This window comes from Microcaecilia unicolor, chromosome 3 (assembly GCF_901765095.1).
Source record: "Microcaecilia unicolor chromosome 3, aMicUni1.1, whole genome shotgun sequence".
Classification (NCBI taxonomy): Eukaryota; Metazoa; Chordata; class Amphibia; order Gymnophiona; family Siphonopidae; genus Microcaecilia; species Microcaecilia unicolor.
The window spans coordinates 246285832-246310324 of NC_044033.1; the positions used below are offsets into that span (position 1 = coordinate 246285832).

The 24493-nt window shown below is 46.0% G+C and overlaps 1 protein-coding gene across 1 annotated transcript in view; it reads left to right on the forward strand.

Moving 5' to 3' along the window:
- Positions 1-24493, forward strand: part of LOC115466400 (oocyte zinc finger protein XlCOF22-like) — a 206651-nt gene that overhangs the window by 136039 nt on the left and 46119 nt on the right. The window contains exon 7 of the mRNA XM_030197601.1: positions 20089-20202. Coding sequence (XP_030053461.1) covers positions 20089-20202 — 114 coding nt within the window. The remainder of the gene's footprint in view (positions 1-20088; positions 20203-24493) is intronic.

The window sequence follows — 24493 nt, forward strand, 5'->3', positions numbered from 1 at the left end:
TGGATATCTGCTCCAGCTACCTAATAAAATCCGCCCCCCACTGCTTCACAGCGGACCTCACATCCCACTTAAATTACTTCCTTCAACAAGGTCCCTTCCCCAAGGATAACAGCAACATCCTACTCACCCCAATACCAAAAGACGCTAAGAAAGAAGCAAATGAAATCACTAATTACCGCCCAGTAGCATCCATCCCAGTGGTAGTCAAATTGATGGAAAGCATAGTAAACAAACAACTCAATGATTATATAAACAAATTTACAATACTACTTGAATCACATCAGGATTTAGCCCCCTACATAGCACCGAAACAGTACTAATTATTCTCCTAGACAAATTCAAGCAAAAAATAGCAACGGGCAAAAGCATACTTCTCCTCCAATTCGATATGTCCAGTGCGTTTGACATGGTAAACCATAATATACTACTAAGACTCCTAGACTACTTTGAGATTAGCGGAAACATACTTAAATGGATCAAGGGCTTCCTAACCACCAGAACATATCAAGTGAATTTGAGCTCAAACATATCATCACCGTGGAAAGCAGACTGTGGAGTACCTCAAGGATCACCACTAGGACCGACCCGTTTCAATCTAATGATGACCCCACTTGCCAAGTCCTTATCCAGCCAAGGCCTCAACCCTTTCATCTATGCAGATGATGTCAAAATATATATCCCTTACTGTCTTGTCCGCAAGGAAGGTGAGCCCTTAGGTCCCGCAAGGCCCCGAAGGACCTCAAAGGACAGCCGTGCAACCCCAAGTCTTCACCCGCGGCGACCGCCGTTCACCAAGGGTTGAGCCCCCAGCTGCAGGCGGTCAACGGGACTTCTGGAACCGCGGGGTTGACGAACTGACCCAGACTGGAACCAGGAGAGAAGAGGGCAGATGGAAAATGGAGACGTCCAAAAACAGGCAACAGGTCAGGGCAGGCAGCTAACAGCGTAGTCAGAATCAGGCAAAAGGTCAAGGCAGGCGGCTAGCAGAGTAAACCAGGAACAGTCCAAAAGTCAAAACCAGTAGAGCAAGGAAACCAACTGAGCACAGGAACAAACGGAGACTGGCCTCAGGAAACAGAACCTGAAGCAATGTCCTATCTCAGGCCTGCTCCTTAAATACTGTCAGCATTCAACCGCCCAGCCCCCGTAAACATAGCCGGCCAATCAGAACCTGGTTACCGACAGAACCCTTCTGATTGGCTCTGTCCGACCTCCCAGGCGGGACTACAGCACTGGCCTCCCAATCTAACTTCTCTGAGGCGGAGCTTCGGGTTCCCGCGCCCGAAAGTGAAGGAGACGCCGGCCATCGCGCCTCGGCGCCATTCCCCCTACTGGCGCAAGCATAGACCCCATAGCCGGCGACCGAGAGTCCGGCAGCCGCGATCGCCGGCCCCCAGCCTCGGCCCTGGACTGGGCGGCTATCACCGCGGCGAGCCCCGGCTCCCCGCCGCGGCCTCAAGAAAGCCGGCCTTCGCCGTGGCGGACGCCGGCTCCTGCTTCCCGCAGAGGAGAAGACGGAGGGAGCGACGGATGTGACACTTACAAACATGACCTGGCAGCAATCACCAACTAAATCAAGCTCAGCTTGAACCTCATGGAATCATGGGCAAATGCTTTCAAACTAAAACTCAACACAGATAAAACACACTGTCTCAACATCTCATCCCAGTACAATACATACACACCTAAAAACATGAACATCCCAGGCTGCATCCTTCCAATCTCAGATAGCCTGAAAATTCTCAGCGTTACAATCGACCGTAACCACTCTCTGGAGAACCAAGTGAAATCTACAACAAAGAAAATGTTCCACTCAATGTGAAAACTTAAACGCTTGAAACCATTTTTCCCCGAGGGAAACATTTCGCAACATGATCCAATCAATGGTACTACGCCACGTAGATTACTGCAATGGAATTTATGTGGGACGCAAAGAACAAATCATAAAGAAACTTCAGACCGCTCAAAACACGGCAGCCAGACTTATATTTGGAAAAATGTGATTTGAAAGCGCAAAACCCCTCCAAGAAAAACTGCACTGGCTCCCAATCAAAGAACATATTGCTTTAAAAATCTACACCCTAGTTCATAAAATTATCTACGGCACTGCCCCGGGATACATGACAGACTTCATGGATCTACCAACCAGGAACACAAAAGGATCATTACGAACATACCTAAATCTCCACTACCCAAGCTGCAAACGACTCTCATACAAATCAACATATGCATCCAGCTTTTCCTATATAAGCACACAACTATGGAACGCACTACCTAAAGCCGTAAAAACAACACAAGACCACCTAAAATTTCGGAAATCACTCAAAACTAACCTGTTCAAAAAGGCATACCCCACCGACCCAACATAAATGCCTAAACCCTGCAACACAATGAAACCAAGGCTCGGAATAAACACAAATAACTCTTCCTCTCTACGAAACCATAGCTCGTATGGACATAAAATAACTATTCCTCTCTACGATTCCATAACGTGTCTGTCACATACGAACCCTATTCAACCTCGACACTACTTTGTATTTGTTCACACCGGAATTGGCGAATGCCTTTACGGTTCTATGTAAGCCACATTGAGCCTGCAAATAAGTGGGAAAATGTGGGATACAAATGTAACAAATAAATAAAATTTATCTCGGTTATATTTAGAAACATGCCGCGGCGAGTGCAGTATACGGATGGATGTACACAGAGAAACTATCACAACAGAATAATCTTTTATCGGTTAGAGTAGTAATTTGTCCTAAATCGCTATCACTGTGTCATTTGGAGAGACTGGTTATAGGAACTCCCTAGCAGACGTTGTACTGGTGCTGAGATTGTTTCAGCTAGTAAAGGACCTCCAAAACAGACATCATTTTATGAGAATCAGGTGCTCAACATTCAGAGACTGGGGATCTTTCCTGCCACGAAGGATCCACTAGACCACCAGGGACGCTGCCTTCAGGTATGTGCTGGGAGTGGCTCTAGGGATCGGGGAGGAGGTAGGTATGTGAGGTGAGGTGGGGTGGGGAGGGTTCTATAAAAAAAAAAAAGTTAAATTCTTTAAAATGCCGCCGTCTTGTGCATAGGGATGTACACAGAGGAAGTATAATAAGGGAATAACTTGACATCATGTTATGGGAATCAGGTGCTCAACGTTCAGAGTTTCTATTTATTTCTTTGCTTCTTTATGGCATTTTATCACACACATTAAAGAAGAATTTGGTTGGAACCTGGGCGCATTTAAATACAACGTAACTGAAGCTCGTAATGAACACTACATAATTCTCCTTCTCTGATTCACAATGTGTCTTTAACATATGAACCTCATTTGACTATAACATCACTTTGTACTTGTTTCTCTACTGGAGTTGGCAAACGCCTTCATGGTACTATGTAAGCCACATTGAGCCTGCAAATAGGTGGGGAAATGTGGGATACAAATGCAACAAACAAACAAACAAATAAATAAATAAATTCCCCCAGAAACAGTAATGCACTGCCCCCCCCCCCCCCCCAGGCTCTCTCCCCGGGTACAGAGGTGGACTGAGGAGAGAACCTGTTGTTAAAAATTTAGCAGCACACCACTGGTTTAAGTTATTGACTACAGAGTGGACATTTGGACTAAACGGTGAACAGTTGTCTGCCAGCTTTCTTTCTTAGAGATCTGGACCTTGACTTTGAGTTTCCTGGGGAGAACAGGGTCACCCCACCCGCTAACTCTTCTTTCCCCAGGTGGAGGCACTGTGCACCAAGTGAGTGAGTGAGCAAGGGAACCACGGACTTCACTTTTTCCTAAGTCTCTTGGGTCTCATCAGTCATTTTAGTGAGATTTTAACACAGTGTGGTCAAAATGGCCTAACAATGAATATGGAAAAGACTGAGATGACGGTGGTACCAACTGATCAGCTGTGCTCTTCTCTGCATTTTTGTCTTTACCCTCCTTTCTTGAACCTATTCCAATTCAGCATCAAATCTGTTATCTAAGAATAATACTTGACTCTGCTGACATTTTGGCAACAGGTTTTTGTAATGTGTTTTTTTTTATTTTTAAACTTTATTTGCTGCTTCATTTTCACGTCAGATGGTTTTTGTATGCTGACAGAATTGTTGATTTTATCTTCATTTGATTACCTCAGTATTCTGTATTTCCTCAGTAACCCTCCAGACCAGTCAAGACGCTTGCGTTATACACACCTACCAGCAGAGGGAGACTGAGAACACCTGTTTTTGAACACTGTGGGACCCTTTTACTAAGCCACGGTAAAAAGTGGCATGCAGTAGTGTAGGCACGTGTATTGGGCACGCACCGGGCCAGTTTTTACCGCATGTACAAAAAAGGAATTTTATTTAATGGAACGGGAAAAGGGCCTGCGGTAAAAATGAAACCAGCGGGCGTCCAAAACCGGTCTGAGACTTTAACGCCACCCATTGATCTAGCGGTAAGGGCTCACGCACTACACACGCTGTGACCGATTACCGCCGGAACTGATGTGTAGGCGGAAATATATAATTCATCCACGCATTATGGGCACGCGCCAAATCTGAAATTACCGCCAGGAGCGGGCACTGGCCTGGTGGTAGTCTCATTTGAGCGTGCGCTGCATGCGAGTGCAGCCTACCACAGCTTAGTAAAAGGGCTCCTGTGCAGAACCCCAACCAGCCAGTATTTCTCAGTCTCCAGCAGAGGGTAGATGTGGCAGCCTTACCAATCTGGTAGGCCCTAGGGCAGTGATGGGCAACCTTTTGAGCTTGGTGTGTCAAAATTCACCAAAAACCCGAGCATAACTCGGGTGGTGTGTCACTTCAAGAAAAATCACTGCTACTAGGACCGCCCCCGGGCCCCCCCTACCCGAGATCGCTGCCCACCCGAGGTCGCCGGGCCCCCCCTCCACCCGCTACCGGGCCTGGAACTAACCTTAAAGCCTCCTTTCACGTCGCAGCAAGCAGCAGCAGGGCAGACCTCTCCTCCTTCCTTCTGTGCTCCGCCCTCACGGACGTTACGTCAGGCGAGGTCAGGACACGGAAGGAAGGAGTGGCCTGCCCTGCTGCTGCTTGATGCGACGTGAGAGGAGGCTTTAAGGTTAGTTTCTGGGAGGGAGGGCGGACCACACTGCAGCGGCGCCGCGTGTCATTGAAAATGGCTACGCGTGTCAGTGCTGACACGCGAGTCATAGGTTCGCCATCAGGGCCCTAGGGTGTGCTTTGGTGCTCTTGGGTTGTTTTTTCTTTGGGAGCTTTTCTTCTTCTTGAGTTTTAGCCCCCCCCCCCCCCCCAAAAAAAAAAAGAAAACCCTTTGATTGGTTCTTTGTAATGCTTCTGGGATGTGGGTCCGGTTGGGACCCCATCTCCCCTTGGGGTGTTAAACCCGGGTGGCCAGGGTCCCTCCCCATTCTCTGCTCTGTGGAGTGAACAGCTGTGTGCCTCGGCTGGCATGTCCAGGCGGGAGTCTTGAGTGCCTTGTTCAGCCTTCAGCAGCGGGCCTCAAGCTTTAAAAAAAACCCAAAAAACAGAGTGACAGCACCGTACTCAGTGCCGGTGAGTTTGGGCTGTCCGGGAGAACAGAGTGTTGATCTGTGCTGGAGGGGAAGTTGGTTTTGCTTGGTTTGTAGTGCGGATCGCATTCTTCCTCCCTCCCTCCTGTTTTTACAGCGGTGATGTGTGCAGCAAGCTCCTCCGCTCCCGCTCATGTGCGCGCCGGAGGGTTGAGGCATCTGGATCGCAGTGATGACTTTGTGGTGAGCCGAAGTCATCCTCGGCAACATTGCTCAATTTGACCGCGGAGCACAGTGTGGCAGGAATGGCTGGAAGGCTCCCTTGCCAGTGGGTTCACCACTGGTGGCTCCGTCCGCCATTTTGGATTCTTCCCGCGATACTGTGCAGGAAGATATTCGGTCTGGGCCTTTTTTGGCCGGTGAATGCTCAGAAGGGATGAGGTTCCCTCCTGAGTTTGTCTGGACCTTATATCAGGCCTGGAAGACAGGACCGGCCAGGGCTGATGCTCCCAGTGGGGAAGCTGGTCCGGTGGTGGCCAAAAGACATCACCTGGATTGGGCTGAGGATCTGGACGCTGTTTCCCTCCTGGGCTCAGACGAGCCATTTAGTGAGATCGAGGAGGAAGATTCTCCAGAGAAGGATGTCTTACTGCCAGAGGAGGACCCTTCAGTGGTTAGGATTTTTCACATAGACGAGCTTGCGAAGTTAATAGATCTTAAGTTTGAACCTGTGGAGATTCCTGCGTGGGACGTTAAGCAGGCATCTTCCATGGTCCTTTCCTATGAACAAGGATCTTAGGGGGGCACGAAGAGCCAGGCGGTGTTTATATGGGACATGCAGGTCATGAACCATAAAATAATTGTACAACAGTAACTGAGAATTTTGAGCAAAACTAAGCCTCTGTGAACAGGCTATGAACAAGTTAAGAATCACTGAGAAGCTAAATCATAAGAAATTACACAGAATATGAGTCTCATGTCAGCTTAGTCTCATGTCAGCTTGCCCTTTCTGTTGAGGAGAAAGGCAGATATGGAGTCATAACAAAGATATGTGTGGCAAGAGAATACTGTAATGTAAGGGGAAATTTGCTGCTGACCATGGAAGCAGATAATGAAGGAGACATAACTTTTGTTGCTGGGAAGATGGTTTTTGCAAAGTAGGATAACCTTACTGACCTTACTTATGATAAGCAAGTATGTTAGGAAGAGCTTTGCTTCTGTAAGATAGAATTTACTGGAATATGCTGACTTTGTATTTCCAATACTAGCCTATGGGAGAAAAAGGTATAAAAGGAGAATCCTGGACAGAGGCAATCAGAGAGTTAATGTCAGAGGTCACGTTTGTGTCCTGGTTGCTGTCTCATATGAGAATTAATTAATTATATTACTTATTCTAATTGTATTCCTGATTGGTAAGTGTAATAAACAATTACTGATTATTCTCATATTACTAAGGCCTTCTGTGTCTTTCTGTCTCTCCACCTGGTGGCGTTAGGACCATAATCCCTGGAGTCCTGAACATTCCAGGTTACAGATAACTAGTAGCTTTATACCTGGGAGAGGGCAGAAAGATAAACAGCGGTCATAGAAGAGATGGTGTTGTCGGTACGCTGGGCAGAAGTTCATCTTCAGGATCTCTCTGCTGTACACGTGACCGGCATGGATAAGCTAAGAGCAGACTTTCTGAGCAGGCACACTCTAGATCCTGGCGAGTGGTCTCTTCGTTGCTCGGTTTTCGACCGCATTGTGTCAAGATGGGATCTGCCTCAGGTGGATCTCATGGCGACCGCCAAAAGTGCTCAGGTTCCTCGTTACTTCTGTCATCGGAGTGATCCTCATTCCAAGGGGATCGATGCGTTGGTTCTTCCATGGCCTCCTCAGGTGTTGCTTTACGCATTTCCACCGTGGCCCTTGGTGGGTCTTCTGGTCCAGAGGATTGAGCTCAACTCAAGATTCTGGTTGCTCCAAACTGGCCGCACTGTCCTTGGTACGGAGACCTGGTTCGTCTGGCGGTGCAGGATCCATTGCCGTTGCACGGGGAGATGGACTTGTTGCATCAGAGTCCTATTGTGATGGCCGACCATGTCCGTTCTCGCTTACAGCTTGGCTCTTGAGAGGGACCGGTTGAGGAGGAAAGGTTTTTCTCCCAAGGTGATTTCTTCTATGCTGCAGTCGCATAAGCGGTCTACCTGGCCTGTGTGAGAGTGTGGCATATTTTTGAAAGCTGGTGCCAAGATAGGTCTTATTGGCCTTTGTGTGCTTCAATCGCGTAGATTTTGGAGTTTCTGCGGGATGGTTTGGACAGAGGTCTGGCTTTGTTCTCCTTGAAAGTGCAGGTCGCAGCCTTGGCTTGTTTCCGGGGGAAAGTTTGAGAGGGTGTCCATGGCTTCTTTGCCAGGTATGGTCCGTTTTCTGCATGGGGTGAAGCTTGTTAGGCCCCCGCGGCATCCCTTGATGCCCCCATGGAATTTGAGTCTGGTTTTGGAGGTGCTGGTGGGTGCTCCTTTCGAACCGCTTGAAGCGAGCACCTGTAAAGATCTTACCTTGAAGACGGTGTTTTTTGGTTGCCATTTCTTCAGTCCGAAGGATTTCAGAGTTGCAGGCTTTGTCCTGTAGGGCTCCTTTCTTGTCTTTTTCCAATTTTCACTGAATCCAGATCCGTCTTTTCTGCTGAAGGTTGTTTTGGACTTTCATGTGAATCAGGTAATCTTGCCGGTTCAGGGGCTAGAGCAGGGGACTCGTCTCAGTTCGTCTCAGTGTTGCTTAGTGAAATTGGATGTGAAAAGAGTTTTGTGGCATTATCTAAGGAGAACTTAGGAATTTCGTGTTTCAGATAGATTGTGGCCCTAAGAAGGGGGCAGCTGCCTCCAAGGTGACTCTAGCCCGGTGGCTGAAGGAAGCGATTGTTTCAGCTTATTTGCTCAAGGATTGCGAGGTTCTGTCAGTACTTAAGGCACATTCCACTTGAGGGGTAGCTTCTTCTGGGGCAGAGAGCAGTTTGATTCCACTGCAGGACATTTGCAGAGCGGCGGTGTGGTCTTCTTTGTATTCTTTTGTGAAACATTATAGGATCAATGTGCAGGTGAAAGAGGATGCTGGTTTTGTGTCAGCAGTTTTGACTTCTGGTTTCTGTGGGTGCTGCCCTTAGAGGTTTACTGCTTTGGTACTTCCCATGTGTCTTCACCGGTCTGGAGGGTTGCTGAGGAAGGTGAAATTAGGCCTTACCCAGTAGCGTACCAAGGGGGGGGGGCAGTGGGGGTGGTCCGCCCCTGGCGCACGCCGCTGGGGGGGTGCCGCGCGCCTGTCAGCTTCGTTGGTTTCCATGCTCCCTCTGCCCCGGAACAGGAAGTAACCTGTTCCGGGGCAGAGGGAGCATGGAAACCAACGACGCTGACTGGCGCGCGGCACCCACCCAGCGGTGTGCACCCGGGGGGGGGGGGGGCGCATTGGCGATCCGCCCCGGGTGTCAGCACCCCTCAGAACGCCACTGGCCTTACCTGCTAATTTTCTTTCCTCTAGACCCTTCAGACTGGTAAAAAGCCCACCCTGTTTTTTCATTATGGTGTTTGTTTTCTTGTGTTTGAGCCTGAGTTTGCCTTGGGTGTTTATTAGTACGTATGTGTACAATACCAGTCAAAAGATACCAGGCCTAGTTTCTGGTGGATGACTGGTGCAGGTCAGATCGCTGGTTGCGCTCTGTCTGCAGAAGCACAGGTAATTTGGTGGAGGGGTCCAGGCATAGGGTTCTAGGGTGTTTCTTTCTTTATGCAATTCTTTTTCTGCTTAGTTATCGGTATACTGGCTGTTTGGGGTTCTGCACAGGACAGATATACAGTGTTCAAAGTCAGCTGTTCTCAGTCTCCCTCTGCTGTTAGGCATGCATAACCCAAGCGTCTTGACTGGTATGGAGGGACTTGAGGAAAAGAAATGAGCAGGTAAGGCCTAATTTCACCTTAGGTTTGCCTGATACAATGCTTAGGCTTTTGCAACTTGCTTAGAACACTGCAGCATATCTGATTTCTGGATGTGGACAATTTGGAGACAATTCTACAACTGGGAGCCTCCATGTAGGTGCCCCAAGGACGTGCAGTAGGATCCTTTTCCATAACAGATTCTAAGTGACTGGGATCCGTTATAGACTTAACCTGGCTTAACCTGAGATCGGCACGACTCACATTTAGATGCCCAATGTTACCAGCCATGGAGCTGGCGTAAGTGCAGACACCTAGATGAGGTTTTCTGGTGCTGTGTCGCTCCCTTGCAAGTACACGCTATGTAAGTGGGTATTTGCAGAATATACACGCCCTGCTAGTAGTAATGCAGGTACAAGCACACATACACGCTGAAATGCTAGCATTCTAGGCATTTATGTATGCGGCACCTAGATTATAGAGTTGCCCTTTTAATGCCTAGTTCTTCCATTCTGAGGGAGTTCATTGGACACCTGTAAAATATCACACACTACTTTAATGTCTTCCAAGTAGAAACCTTAGTTCTTCTTAGCAGTGCTGTGGTTTATAAAACTTCCATAACACAGTATACGTTTTCAGTATGATGTACACAAATGTAACAGTTTACCTTTATACCCGGTCAAAATAGCCCCAACAAAAAAGTTCCCGACATAGTAGCCACAGTCAAAACAGCCTGCCCACAATATAGCCCTTGACAAATTAGCCCCCTGACAAAAGGGCCCAATCAGGCTGGCCAGATTATGGCACTGCATTTTTTTCTAGGGGCTATTTTGTCAAGAGTTATTTTGTGGGAGGGGCCATTTTGTCAAGGGCTATTTTGTTACCAGGCTGTTTTGTCAGGGCTATTATGTCGGGGTGCCATTTACCTTTGAAGTTGTGGTGTGTGTAAAAAGGCTTGTCTGTTTTCTTCTACTTTCCCATTTTATTTTGAATGATTTTCTGTTTCTGTAATTGTTTCTTTTTATGTGAACTATTACTTATGTTTCTTGTAAACCATCTAGAAGTATGTTGATAGGTGTATATATAAAAAAAATAAATATTTAAAATGAAATGAAAAAATAATGACATTTTGATGTAGGGTGTCCTGTTTGCTGTTCTAGGTCTTGGTCACATTCAGGGATGTCGCTGCTTATTTCTTGGATGTGGACTGGGACATTCTGGGAGAAAGGCAGAAGGAGCTGTAGAAGAAGGTCATCAAGGAGATTCATGACATCCTTATGTCACGAGGTAAATATGTTTACCACACAAGCGTATCATCATAATAATAATAATAATAAAACTTTATTTATTACCCACTATATCTTTAAAAGTCTAAGCGGGGAACAAATCACATACAAAATATTAAAAAACAAAGCAATAAAAGTTATTTCTTTACACAAAAAACTCTACAATTCAAACATACAGCAGATTAAAATTTATATGGTATTAAAATAATTTATACATCAGAGGAACCAAAAGCCTGAAGAAATAAGTGAGTTTTCAATGCTTTTTTTAAACTGGTCCATATTTTATTTATTTATTTGTTACATTGTATCCCACATTTTCCCACCTATCTGCAGGCTCAATGTGGCTTACATAGTACCGGAGAGGCTTTGAAGTCTCCGGTGAACAAATACAAGGTAATGTTATGATAGGATAGAGTTCATGTAGCACTGAGGGGAATAATCGAACGTCGCCGGCGAAATAGGTCGCCGGCGATCTATTTTGGCGGCGGCGCAACAGCTGGCCGGAGCCGTATTTTCAAAAAAGATGGCCTGCCATCTTTTTTTTCGATAATATGGTGTGGGCCGGCGAAATGCCTTGGATTTCGCCAGGTTTGAGATCGCCGGCAGTTTTTTCCATTATTGCGGAAAAACAAAAGTGGCGATCTCAAACCCGGCGAAATCCAAGGCATTTGGCCGTGGGAGGAGCCAGCATTTGTAGTGCAATGGTCCCCCTCACATGCCAGGACACCAACCGGGCACCCTAGGGGGCACTTCAAACATCTTTTATAAACAACCAAATTAGCTTCCAGGTGCATAGCACCCTTCCCTTGTGTGCTGAGTCCCCCAAATCCCCCCCAAAACCCACTGCCCACAAGTGTGCACCATTACCCTAGCCCTAAGGGCTGAAGGGGGGCACCTACATGTGGGTACAGTGGGTTTTGGGGGGTTTGGGAGGGCTCAACATTACCCACCACAAGTGGATCAGGTGGGGGGGGGGGGGGGGGGGGCCTGGCTCTGCCTTTCTGCAGTCCACTGCAACCAACAACAACTGTTCCAGGGACCTGCATACGTCTGGGTGCTGGGTATGACATTTGAGGCTGGCGTACAGGCTGGCAAAAAATGTTTGTATTTTAATAATTTTAGTGTGGGAGGGGGTTGGCGATCACTGGGGGAGTAAGGGGAGGTCATCCCCCATTCCCTCCGGTGGTCATCTGGTCAGTTGGGGCACCTTTTTGAGGCTTGGTCGTGAAAATAAAAGGACCAAGTAAACCCGGCGAAATACTGCTTATCGCCGGGTTTTATTTTTCCATTATCCGCGAAAGCCGGCCATCTGGTAGCCACGCCCAAGCCTGCCCATGTCCCGCCTTCGCTTCGCCGCCAACACGCCCCTTTGAAGGGAAAGCGGTGAAGCTATCACAAATGTAGCTTTCGAATATATGCTTTTCGCCACTTTTGCGAAATCGCCGGCCATATCCCGATTATAAGCTGGACTGTCACATTAGGGAGTTGTACAATGGAAGAGTTGAGTAATGTCCATTACGTACTTGAGTTTTGTTGTGTAGCAGAGTTCAGGCATTTAAGTTGGGTCGGTATGCCTTTTGGAACAGGTTAGTCTTTAGTGATTTCCGGAAGTTTAGGTAGCTGTACGTCGTTTTCAAGGCGCTTGGTAATGCATTCCATAATTGTGTGCTTATGTAGGAGAAACTGGATGCGCAGGTTGATTTCTATTTAAGACCTTTGCAGCTTGGGTAGTGCAGATTTAGAAATCTTTGTGTTGATTCGGATATGTTTCTGGTTGGTAAGTCGATCAGGTCTGTCATGTATCCCGGGGCTTCACCATAGATGATTTTGTGAACCAGGGTGCAGATTTTGAAAGCAATGTGTTCTTTGATTGGGAGCCATTGTAGTTTTTCGCGGAGGGGTTTTGTGCTTTCAAATCGCATTTTTCTAAATATAAGCTTAGCTGCCGTGTTTTGTGCGGTCTGAAGTTTCTTTAAGGTTTGTTCTTTGCATCCCGCAAAGATTCCATTGCAGTAGTCTGCGTGGCTTAGTACCATTGATTGTATCAGGGTGCAAAATGTTTCCTTGAGAAGAATTGTTTAAGCGTTTGAGTTTCCACATTGAGTTAAACATTTTCTTTGTTGTGGATGCCACTTGACTCTCCAGTGTTAGGTTACGGTCCATTGTTACACCGAGGATTTTCAGACTATCTGAGATAGGAAGGGTGTAGTCTGGTGTGTCAATTCTTGTGCTGTTGTCCACGCTGTGTTGGGATGAGAGGATGAGACAATGTGTTTTTTCTTTATTGAGATTTAGTTGAAATGCATTTGCCCATGAATCCATGGTGTTCAAGCTGAGATTGATCTCGTTAGTGATTTCTGTCAGTTTGGTTGGATAAGGTCTTGGCTAGTGGGGTCATCATTAGTTGAAGAGGATCGGTGATAGCAGTGATCCTTGTGGTACTCTACAGTCTGCTTTCCATGGTGATGATATGCTGGAGTTTGATTTTACTTGATATTTTCTTGTGGTTAGGAAGCCCTTGGTCCAGCTAAGTATGTTTCCACCAATCCCGATTTATCTAGCAGTCTTAATAGTATATTGTGGTTTACCATGTCGAATGCTATTTCCTGTTTGAATTTGGATAGAAGGGTGAGTAGTACTGTTTCAGTTCTGTGGAGGGGGCGGAAACCTGACTGTGATTCGTGTAGTATTGAGAATTTGTTTATATAGTCTGTAAGTTGTTTGGTTACCATGCTTTCAATCAGTTTAACTACTAGCGGGATCGATGCTACTGGACGGTAGTTGATGATTTCATTTGTTTTTTTTCTTGGTATCTTTTGGTATCGGGGTGAGTAGGATATTGCCGGTTTCCTTGGGGAACAGACCCTGTTGAAGCATGTAATTTAGGTGGGATGTGAGGTCTACTATGAATCGGTCAGGGGCGGATTTCGGTAGGTAGCTGGGGCAGGTGTCTAGTTTGCAGTGAGTGTTGGAGAACCTGTTAATCGCTTGGGCGACTTTTTCGATGGTAAGGAGGGCGAAGTTTAACCAGGTCCAATCAGCCGGGTATTCTCCAGTGGTTGGGTCCAACTCTTTAAGGAAGGTTTCAATGTCGGTGTTGTCCTGAGGTAGAGTGCTGCGTAGTTTTATGATTTTTTCACTGAAATACTTAGCAGGTTTTTCTGCAGATGGGATGTCTGTATTTGTTGTAGTGACCAAGCTGGTGTTTAGGAGTTTGTTCACGAGTTGGTATAGTTTCTTTGTGTCATTGTAATCTGTCCCTATTTTAGTTTTGTATGATCTTTTTGTCTGTCTTATAGTGTATTTGTAATTTCTATGTATTTGTTTCCATGTGTTGAGTGTATGTTCATCTTTGGTTTTCCTCCAAGCTCGTTCGAGTTTCCTGGAATGCGTTTTTAATTTTTTCAGTTCATTGCTGAACCATGGTATCGAGTTGTGCTTGCATGGGGTTCTTGTTTGTAAGGGTGCGATTTCATCTAGTATGCCTTTGCATCTTTTGTCCCATTCTATGAGGTAGCATGTGGAGTCTGTTTGTGCTGTCCATTCGTTATTGTATATCAGTTGCCAAAATGTTTTCATGTCTACTTGACCTCTTGTGCTGTAGGATGTGTGTTCTTGTATTCGTTATAAGCCCTTCTTCCACCAGTGTAGAGACAAATTTAGTTTGTAGTGGTCGGTCCAGGGTGTTTCTGTCCATTTGAATTATTAAATTCTGGTTGGTTGAAAGTTTGTGTGAGATGAGATTGAGTGTGTGTCCTTTGACGTGGGTTGCTTGCATTTATGGCCATTTGAGATCCCATAAGCGGAGGAATTCATTGCATTCTCATGCATTGATGGAGTTTGGGTCTTCCAAGTGAAGGTTGATGTCTCCTAATACTAGTATATTGGAGTTGGTTACACATGTGTTTGAGATGAAATCCATGAAGTTAGTCTGGGCTTCGTTCCAGTTACCTGGAGGTCTGTAAAACAGGATACAATTCAATTGATCACATAGGGCTTTATTGTGGATTCTAATTGAGGCAATTTCAAGTTGAGGTGTTATGGACTCGACAGTGGTTTCGGTGGTGAAATGGGATCGGTAGATTAGTGCTATGCCTCTGCCTCTTTTGTCTTTTCTGGTCCAGTGTGTGATTTTGTATCCTGGGGGGGGCATAGGTCTAGGATTATAGGGTCTTTTTGGTCATGCATCCAGGTTTCATTAATGAAGAGTAGGTCAAGGTCTCCAGACATGATCCAGTCTGTTATTGTTGCTGTTTTATTTACAGCGGATCTGGTGTTGATGTAGACCACTTGGATTGTTTGGAATAGGTCTGCTTTGTTAGGTGTTATGTGGACTTTTGTTAGTTGCCGTTTCTTTGTTAAGGTGAGTTTGTTTGGACCTTTCTTACCCTTCAGTTGTGATTGTCTGCATGTTAGTGTTCTTCTATTGCTTAAGTTGTTGTCAGTTTGGTGAGGTGTGGTGTATCTGGTCAATCTATGACGATTGTGTAGTATGGGTATGATGTTGCTTTCAGCAAGTGGGGTGGTTAGTGCTAGGTGGATTAGTGTTAAGGAGTAGATTATTAGAAGTAGTTTGAGGGTATTCATTTTGGTTTCTATTCCCTGTGGCTGCTAATAAGACCGTGTTCTGGGGGTTGGGTGCATGATAGGACTTTGCTTTTTGGTATAGAATCTGGTGTTCTGGTCTTGTGTGCTGGTTTGGTTTGCCTGTCAGCTGTTGAGCTCGATGTTGGGTTTGATTTCAGTGATAAGTTAAAAGCAGGGAAGGTGAGGGGGGGAGGGTAGCTCTGAGTCTGGGTCCTCCTGTAAACTGTCTCCTAGCAGTTAATTGCTTCTCACCCACCCTAACCAGGTACTGCAGGCTCCTATTTCTGGCTGTGGTAGGGGATAGAGGGGGTAGAGGGAGGGGGGAACTTCAGAGCATTTTCGAGGTAGTTAGCAGGTGTCAAATGTGCAACTGACTGTCCTGGATTGCTGGCAGTTGGCCCGGAAGGGAGGATTTCTCTTGGTCAATGAATGGTGTTTGAAAGACAGTGGTAAGGTACTTAACTTGATTCCTCTTTGGAAAGTGGGAGCGAGGAAGCTAGTGCTTGAACAATGGTTTAGGCTTCCATGGAAACATTTACTATTCTCAAGTTTATCCTCCAATATATGCACTTTGGCAGTCTCAGATAATTTTGTATTGAATGAAGTTCAATGGGTAAAAGCGTTCCATAATTTCGGACCTTTGATGTAGAGAATGGAATATCTACATTCTTCTAAATAAACCTGATGAAGGCACGTCAAGTAGCTGTTTCTCAGATGATGTCAGAGAGCGAGTAGGTCGATAACATCTTAGAGTGGCACTAAGAGTTGGTGAAATATTACCATTCAATATTTTGAAAACTAGCAATGAAATTTTAAATTCAGTGTGAAATTTTACAGGGAGCCAATGCAGTGATTTCAAAATTGGAGTAACATGATCATAACGAGAGCCTTCTTTAATCACTCGGGCTATAGCGTTCTGAACTACTTGTAGTGCCTTCAGTGTGTTACCGGTAATCCCCATTAGCAAACCATTACAGTAATCTAACAGTGGACAAACTATAAACTGAACAATTTTACGAAAATTTTCAACAGAAACCAGTTATCTAATACGCTGTACAATTCTTAATTTATAAAATACCTTTGCTATTATGTTTCCAACCTGGTTTTTCATAGATAATGTAGTGTCAAGTTGCACCCCTAAATTTCTATTCCATAGCGTCCCACAGATCAATCCAGAGACTTGTGGGTTATGTCCCTCTACCAGCAGGTGGAGATAGAACACCAGAGGCTTGCTATATGTGGTCATGTGCAGCCAACAGCACCTCAGTATTCTCCCTATCTAGCAGGTGGACGGTGATAGCTGTGCAGTTCTGGATGGATCCGGCTCCTAGTACTCTCTGAGGATCTGGTTGAAACCCGAACTGGGCATTTGGGGTGCACACCTGGTGGTGCCAGATCCCTCCCTCTCGCCCCCAATGCCCCCCCCCCCCCCCTCTCGACTGCTGGTGTCTGTTACTAGAATCTAGTTGGCTGTCTCTCCTGCCTCTTTAAAAAAACCCAAATGAACAGCCTCGAGGTAAGCTGAGTGTTTTTCTGTGCTATGGAGGACTCCTCTCTAGAACGGTAGTTCGGCGCGAGAGGAGGGAGAGGGACCGTGCTTCGGCGGTCTGCAGTATGTCGGTGCCTTTAGAGGCTGCGAAGTGCTGCTCCCAGTGTGAGAGCCGGCGAGCAGCATTGGGGGAATGCGAGTCGTGTTTGCGCCGAACTGCGTTGGATACGGAGAGCGCTTTAACTCCTCCGGGCAAGGCCGACAGCGGGTCAGTGTCAGGTGCTAGTTTGGCAGGAAGCTCCGGGACCGCGGTGACTTGTGCACCATTTTATTCAGTGTTCCTACACTCGGACAGCATTGCGCTGGACAGTTTTTCGGCAGCTCCCTCTTCGGGCTGTGAAGAGCTTTCAGGCACTTCAGACGTGGTGAGTGCCTCTGTACCAGAGCCATTTTCGCCGGAATTTGTTGTGCTAATGTACAAGGCCTTCCTTTTAAAGCGTGCTGGGGATCCATTAGCCTCTTCTTTGCCCTCTCAGGCTGACCCCCCTTCCCATCTTGCCTCCTCTCAATCTTTGTTGACCAAGCGGCCTAGATTGGAGTTTATGGAGTTGGAGGAGGTTTTAGTTGGGGAGGAAGATCACTGTCCTGGAGGTTCTCCCTCTGGATCTGCGGAATTCATGGAAGACGCGTATCTTCAGCCAGAGAAGGGGGATGACCCTACTGCGGCACGTTTGTTCCACAGGGAGGAACTTCCTATTTTGATTATCTGAGCGCTAGAAATTTTGAATATTTCTTCTCCAGATGCGTCGGCGGTGTCTCCTCCTCCTCCTCCTTCCATAATGTCTAGCACTAAATGCCATTCTAGGTCTTTTCATATCATGAGGCCATGCAAATTCTTATTTCGGCTCAATGGGACACACCTGATAGTGGCCTCAAGGTGGCACGGGCTATGGGACTGCTTTACCTGCTCCCGGCGTCAGATTTGGAAGCCCTTAGGCACCCAGCGGTGGATGTGTTAATTACGACAGTTGCCAAGAAGACCAGTCTTCCAGTGGAAGGTGGCACAGCCCTTAAGGATCCTCAGGATAGGAAGCTGGAATCTTCACTGAAGTTATTTTTCGACGTGGCAGTCCTTTGTCTGCAAGCGTCAGTGTGTGGATCCTCTGCGGCTCGGGCGTGCCTGTCGTGGGTCCAGAAAGCATCCTCGACAGAAGAGCTGGTTAATTTTTTTACCGGCTCTGGAGTCCGGCCCTGCTTACTAGGCACATTTGCTTTATGATCTTCTGAGAGTTTCCGCCAAAGGGATTTCCATTGCGGTTACGGCTCGCCGTTGGATATGGCTGCGACATTGGGCAGCAGATGTGGCGTCTAAATTCCGCTTGGTGAAATTGCCCTTCTGGAGGAAGTTTTTATTCGGAGAGGAATTGGCAAAGATCATGAAAGACCTGGGGGACTCCAAGGGTCAGCGGCTTCCAGAAGATAAGCCTAGATCCTCAAGGCCTATTGTTCCGCGGTCTCGCTTTAGAGACACTAGGTGTTATAGGCCGGGCCGGGTTGGTGCATTCCAAAAGCCTCGTTTCTCTCTGAAGCCCCAGCCCTTTCGTGGAGACCTACATCCTCCCGCCTCGGGCTCGCTAGCTCAGCCAGTGGCAAGAGCTTCCCAATGATGGGGCCCAGGTCCATCCCCTGCCGGTCATAGGGGGCTGTTTGTCCCTCTTCCTGGGGGAATGGGCCAGGGTAACTTCCAACGAATGGGTCTTGGAGGTCATCCGAGATGGTTTCAAACTGGAGTTTGCTCATCCTCTGTCAGATTGCTTTCTCGAGTCCCCATGCAAGTCACCTATCAAGGTGAAGGCAATCTGACAAACCTTGGCCAACTTACTTCAACTCGGGATGGTTCAGCTGATTCCACAGTCAGAGCTTGGGCAGGGCTGTTATTCCATATACTTCATGGTTCCCAAAAAGGGAGGCTACTTCATGGTTCCCAAAAAGGGAGGCTCTCACTGGCCAGTCTTGGATCTCAAAAAGGTAAACAAGGCGCTCCGAGTACGTCACTTCCTCATGGAAACCCTCCGCTCCGTTATTGCAGTGGTTCAGCCAAGAGAGTTTTTGACCGCCCTCGATCTCAAGGAGGCTTACCTTCATATTCCCATTTGGCCTCCTCAGGTAAGGGCTAATTTTTCTATCTGATGAACAATAGGGATATTAGCAGAGTCAATGTTAAAAATCTTAGGGCAATCTACCCCTTTTGTACCAGAGAGGAAAAGTATCTGAGTTTTTGAAATGTTCAATTTCAAACGATTTCCCTCCATCCATTGCAATATTTTTGAAAGGTAAAATCTCAATTTAACAAAAGTATCTTCAAAAGAGTTCTCAACAGGCAGTACAAACTGTATGTCATCAGCATACAACTTGTATTGCACCCCCAAACATCTCAACAATGTACATAAAGGTAAAAGAAAAAGATTAAATAACACCGCTGAAAGACAGGAGCCTGGTGGAACACCTGTCAAACAGATGAGAGACTCAGATTTTTCTGTTCCTTTGAACACACAGAACTTCCTATCTTTCAAAAAAGATTTAAACCAGCCTCTTCCTCCTGCCCACTCGAACTGTCATCTCTATGGTCACCACTGCTGCAGTCTGCAACCACCTCCGGAGTGGACACGGCCCAGGCAACCACTGTGGCACATGGAGCAAAGAGACCGCCGCCGAAACCACAGAAGGGAGCGTGCAGTGATCCTGATCCCTGGAACGTTGCTGACAACCACTTGCTGTAGCAAGAGGCAATCCCCTTACAAAAAATATTCAGCGGTGCAAAAATCACAGGAACTAGATACCATGGGCACCTGAAATTTAGAACCTGGCTTCTGATGCTATCCCATATGCAATAGGAGCCTGTGAAAGATCTCACTGCTACAGGATCTGCAAAAGATGCTGCTCTGTGCTGTAAGATTTCATCTGAGACTTCTGCATAAGATCATCACATATCAGCTGCACTCTAGTCAACTATAATGTACAACATGCAACCCCTCTAAATGGTAACCAGAAGATAGGCACCTTCAATGCCTCCACCTAGGAGAGCTATGAAGAGAAATCTCTGTACCAGAAAACCTCTATGATATAATCTTAATCAAGTGTCAGGCCACTGCTGCCTCTTCTCTCCAAGTTTTGTCACACAAATACATATGTCTCAAGATATCTATACACACACCTCTGTACGCACATCACACATTGCTCCATCAAAACATGAAGTGGAGGGAACCTCCAGAGGGATTCTGTAAATACAATTTCAAAGTAATTTTCCTACTTCTTATCAACAGGCTATTCAATTGTTAATCCGGATGTTATATTCAAGATTAAAAGGGAAGATGAGAAATATTTCACTCAACAATTTGAGTGGGAGGGAAAAGAAAATCTAAATGACTCCACCAACAGTAAGTAAATGTTCTGGATTTAACGGGCTTTGCATTTTTAGATCATGGGAGACTGGTCATTTACACATGTTTCCTGATTTAGTATTATCAGATACTAGGTGAATCCTTATAAATTTGTTTTCTCATCACAGACCTTCCAGTTTTAACATCTGTGTTCTCACTGAGTATTAAGCAAGAGGAAGATCTGCCCTTCATGGAAAATCCTAAATCACAGGTGTCTGAACAGACTCACCCTTCTGTAACAAGTAAGTATAAAATTCCTCTTGCACATCTTTACTAAGGTCAGCTGAGAACATTCAGGAATTCAGCGCTGGTGGAATAAAAGTCTGTCATCTCCTCTTCTCCTTCCACTGTCTATTTCCCTACTTTGGACAGATTAAACTTCCTGTGGAGATGGAGGGAGGCACGGAGAGAGGTGGGATCAGGTCTGCAAAACCCTTCATCCTAGAGTGTCTTGGGGTTGAGAAATCTGTACTGTTGAAAGGGCTGCTGGAGGTGGAGAGGCTTCAGCACTGTTGTGGAGGAACATGACTGATGAACATGGTTCAGTTTGACTTAGTCATGGACATTTTGTGTTGCTGATAGGTTAATGCAAATCACAGTATATAATGCAGTTTATCGTAATGATGCCATTCCCAGTTCCAAAATGACGGCCACGGTCTTCTGCAACAGTCTCACGAGGCTGCCACGTGAAGTCACGACTGCCATTTCTAACTTTATGTTTATTAATTTTCTAGCAAAATAACTGACAGCATCTCTTAACAGAAAAAATTAAGAATAAGTGTACGTTTTGTTACACAACAAAGTGCCACCCCCAATAATGAAAAACTAAAAATAGATCCTCCCCATCCCTTATCTCTCCCCTTCCCCTCTCCAAAACTCAGATTGTCCTTCCAACTGGAAGAATCGCCCTACATTTGATATTTGCATTTATTAGATTTTAAGGTAGTCAGTCTATATCGTTTGCATATAATATACAGTCTGTTTTGGCATGGCCCGTAAATGCCAATGTGATGCAATAAACAGTCGAGTTGCTGTAAAAAAAACCAATAGTATTAATTTATCCATAGGTCCTGTTATCCCTTCCTCTCTCCCACTTAGTAGGGCATTTTCCATACAAATACCTCCTTCCATAATTTCTGGACCTTAGTACATTCCCACCAGACGTGAGTATATGTTGCCTCCGGCTACATCCTCTCCAACATAAACCATCCCCTTTCCTCATAATGGCTTGCAGTCTAGATGGAGAGTAATGCCATCTCACCAGTACCTTAAGACCGTTCTCAATAATCTGAGATGCATTTGACAATTTATGAGATCACATTGAGACATTTCTCCATACCTCCTCAGATAACTCTCTAGATCCCTCTCCCATGCCCCCCTGTAGCTAGCCTTCCATTTATCGAAGGTTTTGAGCAGCTGATAAACAAAAGATATATAACCCCTACCAACTTGTTCACCCACTAAAGTTTCAAAAGCTGATTTAAGGCCTCCACCTCCTGTTATTAGTTGTTCTACCTGAATGAAATGTTTATCTTGAAGGTAAGGAAATAACATCTCTAGCTACCAGTTGATAATGAACTTGTAACGTTCCAAAATGTAGAATTTGGTCATCTCCTATAAATTGACCAAAATAGAGAAGACCATGTGTTTCCCATCTTTGAAACAAGCTATTGCCATGCTCGGGTACATACTTATCCATATGTCCCATGTGTTATTCTTCAATAAATGGGGATGTGTCTTGAGCCATAGGTTTACAGTGGTCCTCGTAAACGGGTTTTGGACCTCTTGAATGTGTTCGAGCATGCTAGCTGCCCAGGGGAGAAATTCCAGTCGGCGGATGGAACCCCCGGTCCAAAAGAATCGACGCCTTGGTACTTCCGTAGCCTTCTCAGGAGTTGCTTTATGTGGTTCCCCCGTGGCCGATGGTGGGTTGGGTATTGCAGTGAATCGAGCAACACTCTGACCTGGTAATCCGAGTGGCTCCAAATTGGCCATTGTTGGCCGTAGTACGGAGATCTAGTGCGTCTGGCGGTGAAGGGTCCACTCCCGTTAGTGGAGTCGGTACTGTTGTTACAGGGTCTGATAGTGATGCCCAACCCCTCTCCATTGTCGCTTACAGCTTGGCTCTTGAGAGGAACAGGTTGAAGAAGAAAGGTTTTTCTCCCAGAATCATTGACATTGATACTATGTTACGGTCGCGTAAACGGTCCACTTCTTTAGCCTTAGGCGTATTTTTGAAGGTTGGTTCTAGGATCTGAATTTACACCCTTTGGACGCCTATGTCCCGGAAATGTTGGTGTTTTTGCAGAATGGTTTGGACAGGAGTCTTGCTCTGTCATCGTTGAAAGTACAGGTGGTGGTGTTGGCCTGTTTCCGAGGTAAAGTTCAGGGGGTGTCCTTAGCTTCTTCTGCGGATGTGGTTTGTTTTCTGCAGGGCGTTAAGCTGATTCGTCCGCCTAGGTGTCCGTTGGTTCCTCCGTGGGATTTAAATCTTGTTCTGGAGGCTCTAGTGGGATCTCCCTTTGAACCATTGGAGATGTTCAGTTGCAAGGATCTTATTCTGGAGACAGTATTTCTGGTGGCCATTGCATTGGTGCGGAGGATTTTGGAACTACAGGCTTTTGTCATGTAGAGCGCCTTTTTTGTCCTTTTCCAAGGAGAAGGTTTCGCTGAAGCTGGTGCCATCCTTTTTGCCCAAAATGGTTTCAGACTTTCATGTGAACCAGGTGATTTCTTTGCCGGTCTTGGGTAATTATTCAGGAGACTTGACTCAGTGTTGTCTTTATAAGCTGGATGTCCGACGGGCATTGCATGTGTATTTGACAGGGACTCAGGATTTTCGGACCTCAGATAGGTTGTTCATCTTGTTTGGAGGACTAAAGAAGGGAGCGGCCAGTTCAAAGGCAACGATTGCCAGATGGTTGAAGGAGGCAATCACCTCAGCCTACTTGCTGAAGGGTCGTGATGTTCCGTTGGTACTTAAGGCACACTCCACTCGGGGGGTAGCTTCCTCTTGGGTGGAAAGCAGTTTGATTCCTCCGCTGGACATTTGTAGGGCAGCTGTCTGGTCTTTTCTTCATTCCTTTGTGAAGCACTATAGGCTTGACGTTCAGGCAAGAGAAGATGCTGGCTTGAGTGCAGCAGTTGTAACCTCTGGTCTTTGGGGGACCCGCCCTTAGTTGCATACTGCTTTGGTACTTCCCAAGCATCTTGACTGGTCTGGAGGGTCGCTGAGAAAAGTGAAATTAGGCCTTACCTGCTAATTTTCTTTCCTGTAGACCCTCCAGACCGGTCAAGAACCCACCCTATTTTCAGTATTCAGTCTTCACTGATATTTCTGCCTTTGTTTGAGCCCGCATTTTTGCTGTGGTACGTTTGATACGTTACCAGTCTATCAGTCGTCAGGTTTCTGGTGCTAGACTGGGCCAGTTCGGAGCGCTAGTTTGCATTCGATCTGCAGAAGCACAGTTGGTTTACAGAAGAGTTTCTATTTACATGATGTGGGTATTAAAAAGAGTAAAACCATTCCTCCCCCAAAAAACGTTCCGCAATCTGGTACAATCCACAGTACTCACCCATGCTGACTACTACAACAGTATCTTCATTGGTTGTAATGCCCAAATCCTAAAAACAACTCCAAACCGCCCAAAACACGACAGCCAGACTTATTTTTGGCAAATCACGCTACGAAAGTGCAACACCTCTCTGTGAAAAGCTCCACTAGCTCCCCATCAAGGAACGAATAAACTTCAAAGTCCACACACTGATCCACAAGATCCTCCTCGGAGAATCTCCAAGTTACATGACCAAACTAATCAACCTTCCAGCCAGGAACGGGTCCAAATCTTCTCGAACATATCTCAATCTTCACCTGCCTAATTGCAAAGGTCTCAAATACAAAACTTACTATGTATCCAACTTCTCCGTTATAGGCAGCCAACTTTGGAGCGCCATACCAAGATTCATCCGAACAACAAACGAACATCTATGCTTCCGAAAGCTGCTGAAAACTTACCTCTTCAAACAAGCCTATCCAAATGACCCAACTTAACTTAAGACCCTAATCCACACCACTAACATTAAACATGCCTCAACCCTTCCCCCACATCTCTTCCTCTTGTCCTTCTCTATACAATTGTACTATCTTTGTGATACTTTTACCCATACATTGTATTACCTCTTTGATACTTTGTACCGATACATTGTGTTATTTCTGTGATACTTTGTACCCATACCTTGTAAGCCGCACTGAACCTGCTGTTGAACAGGAAAGAGTGGGGTATAAATG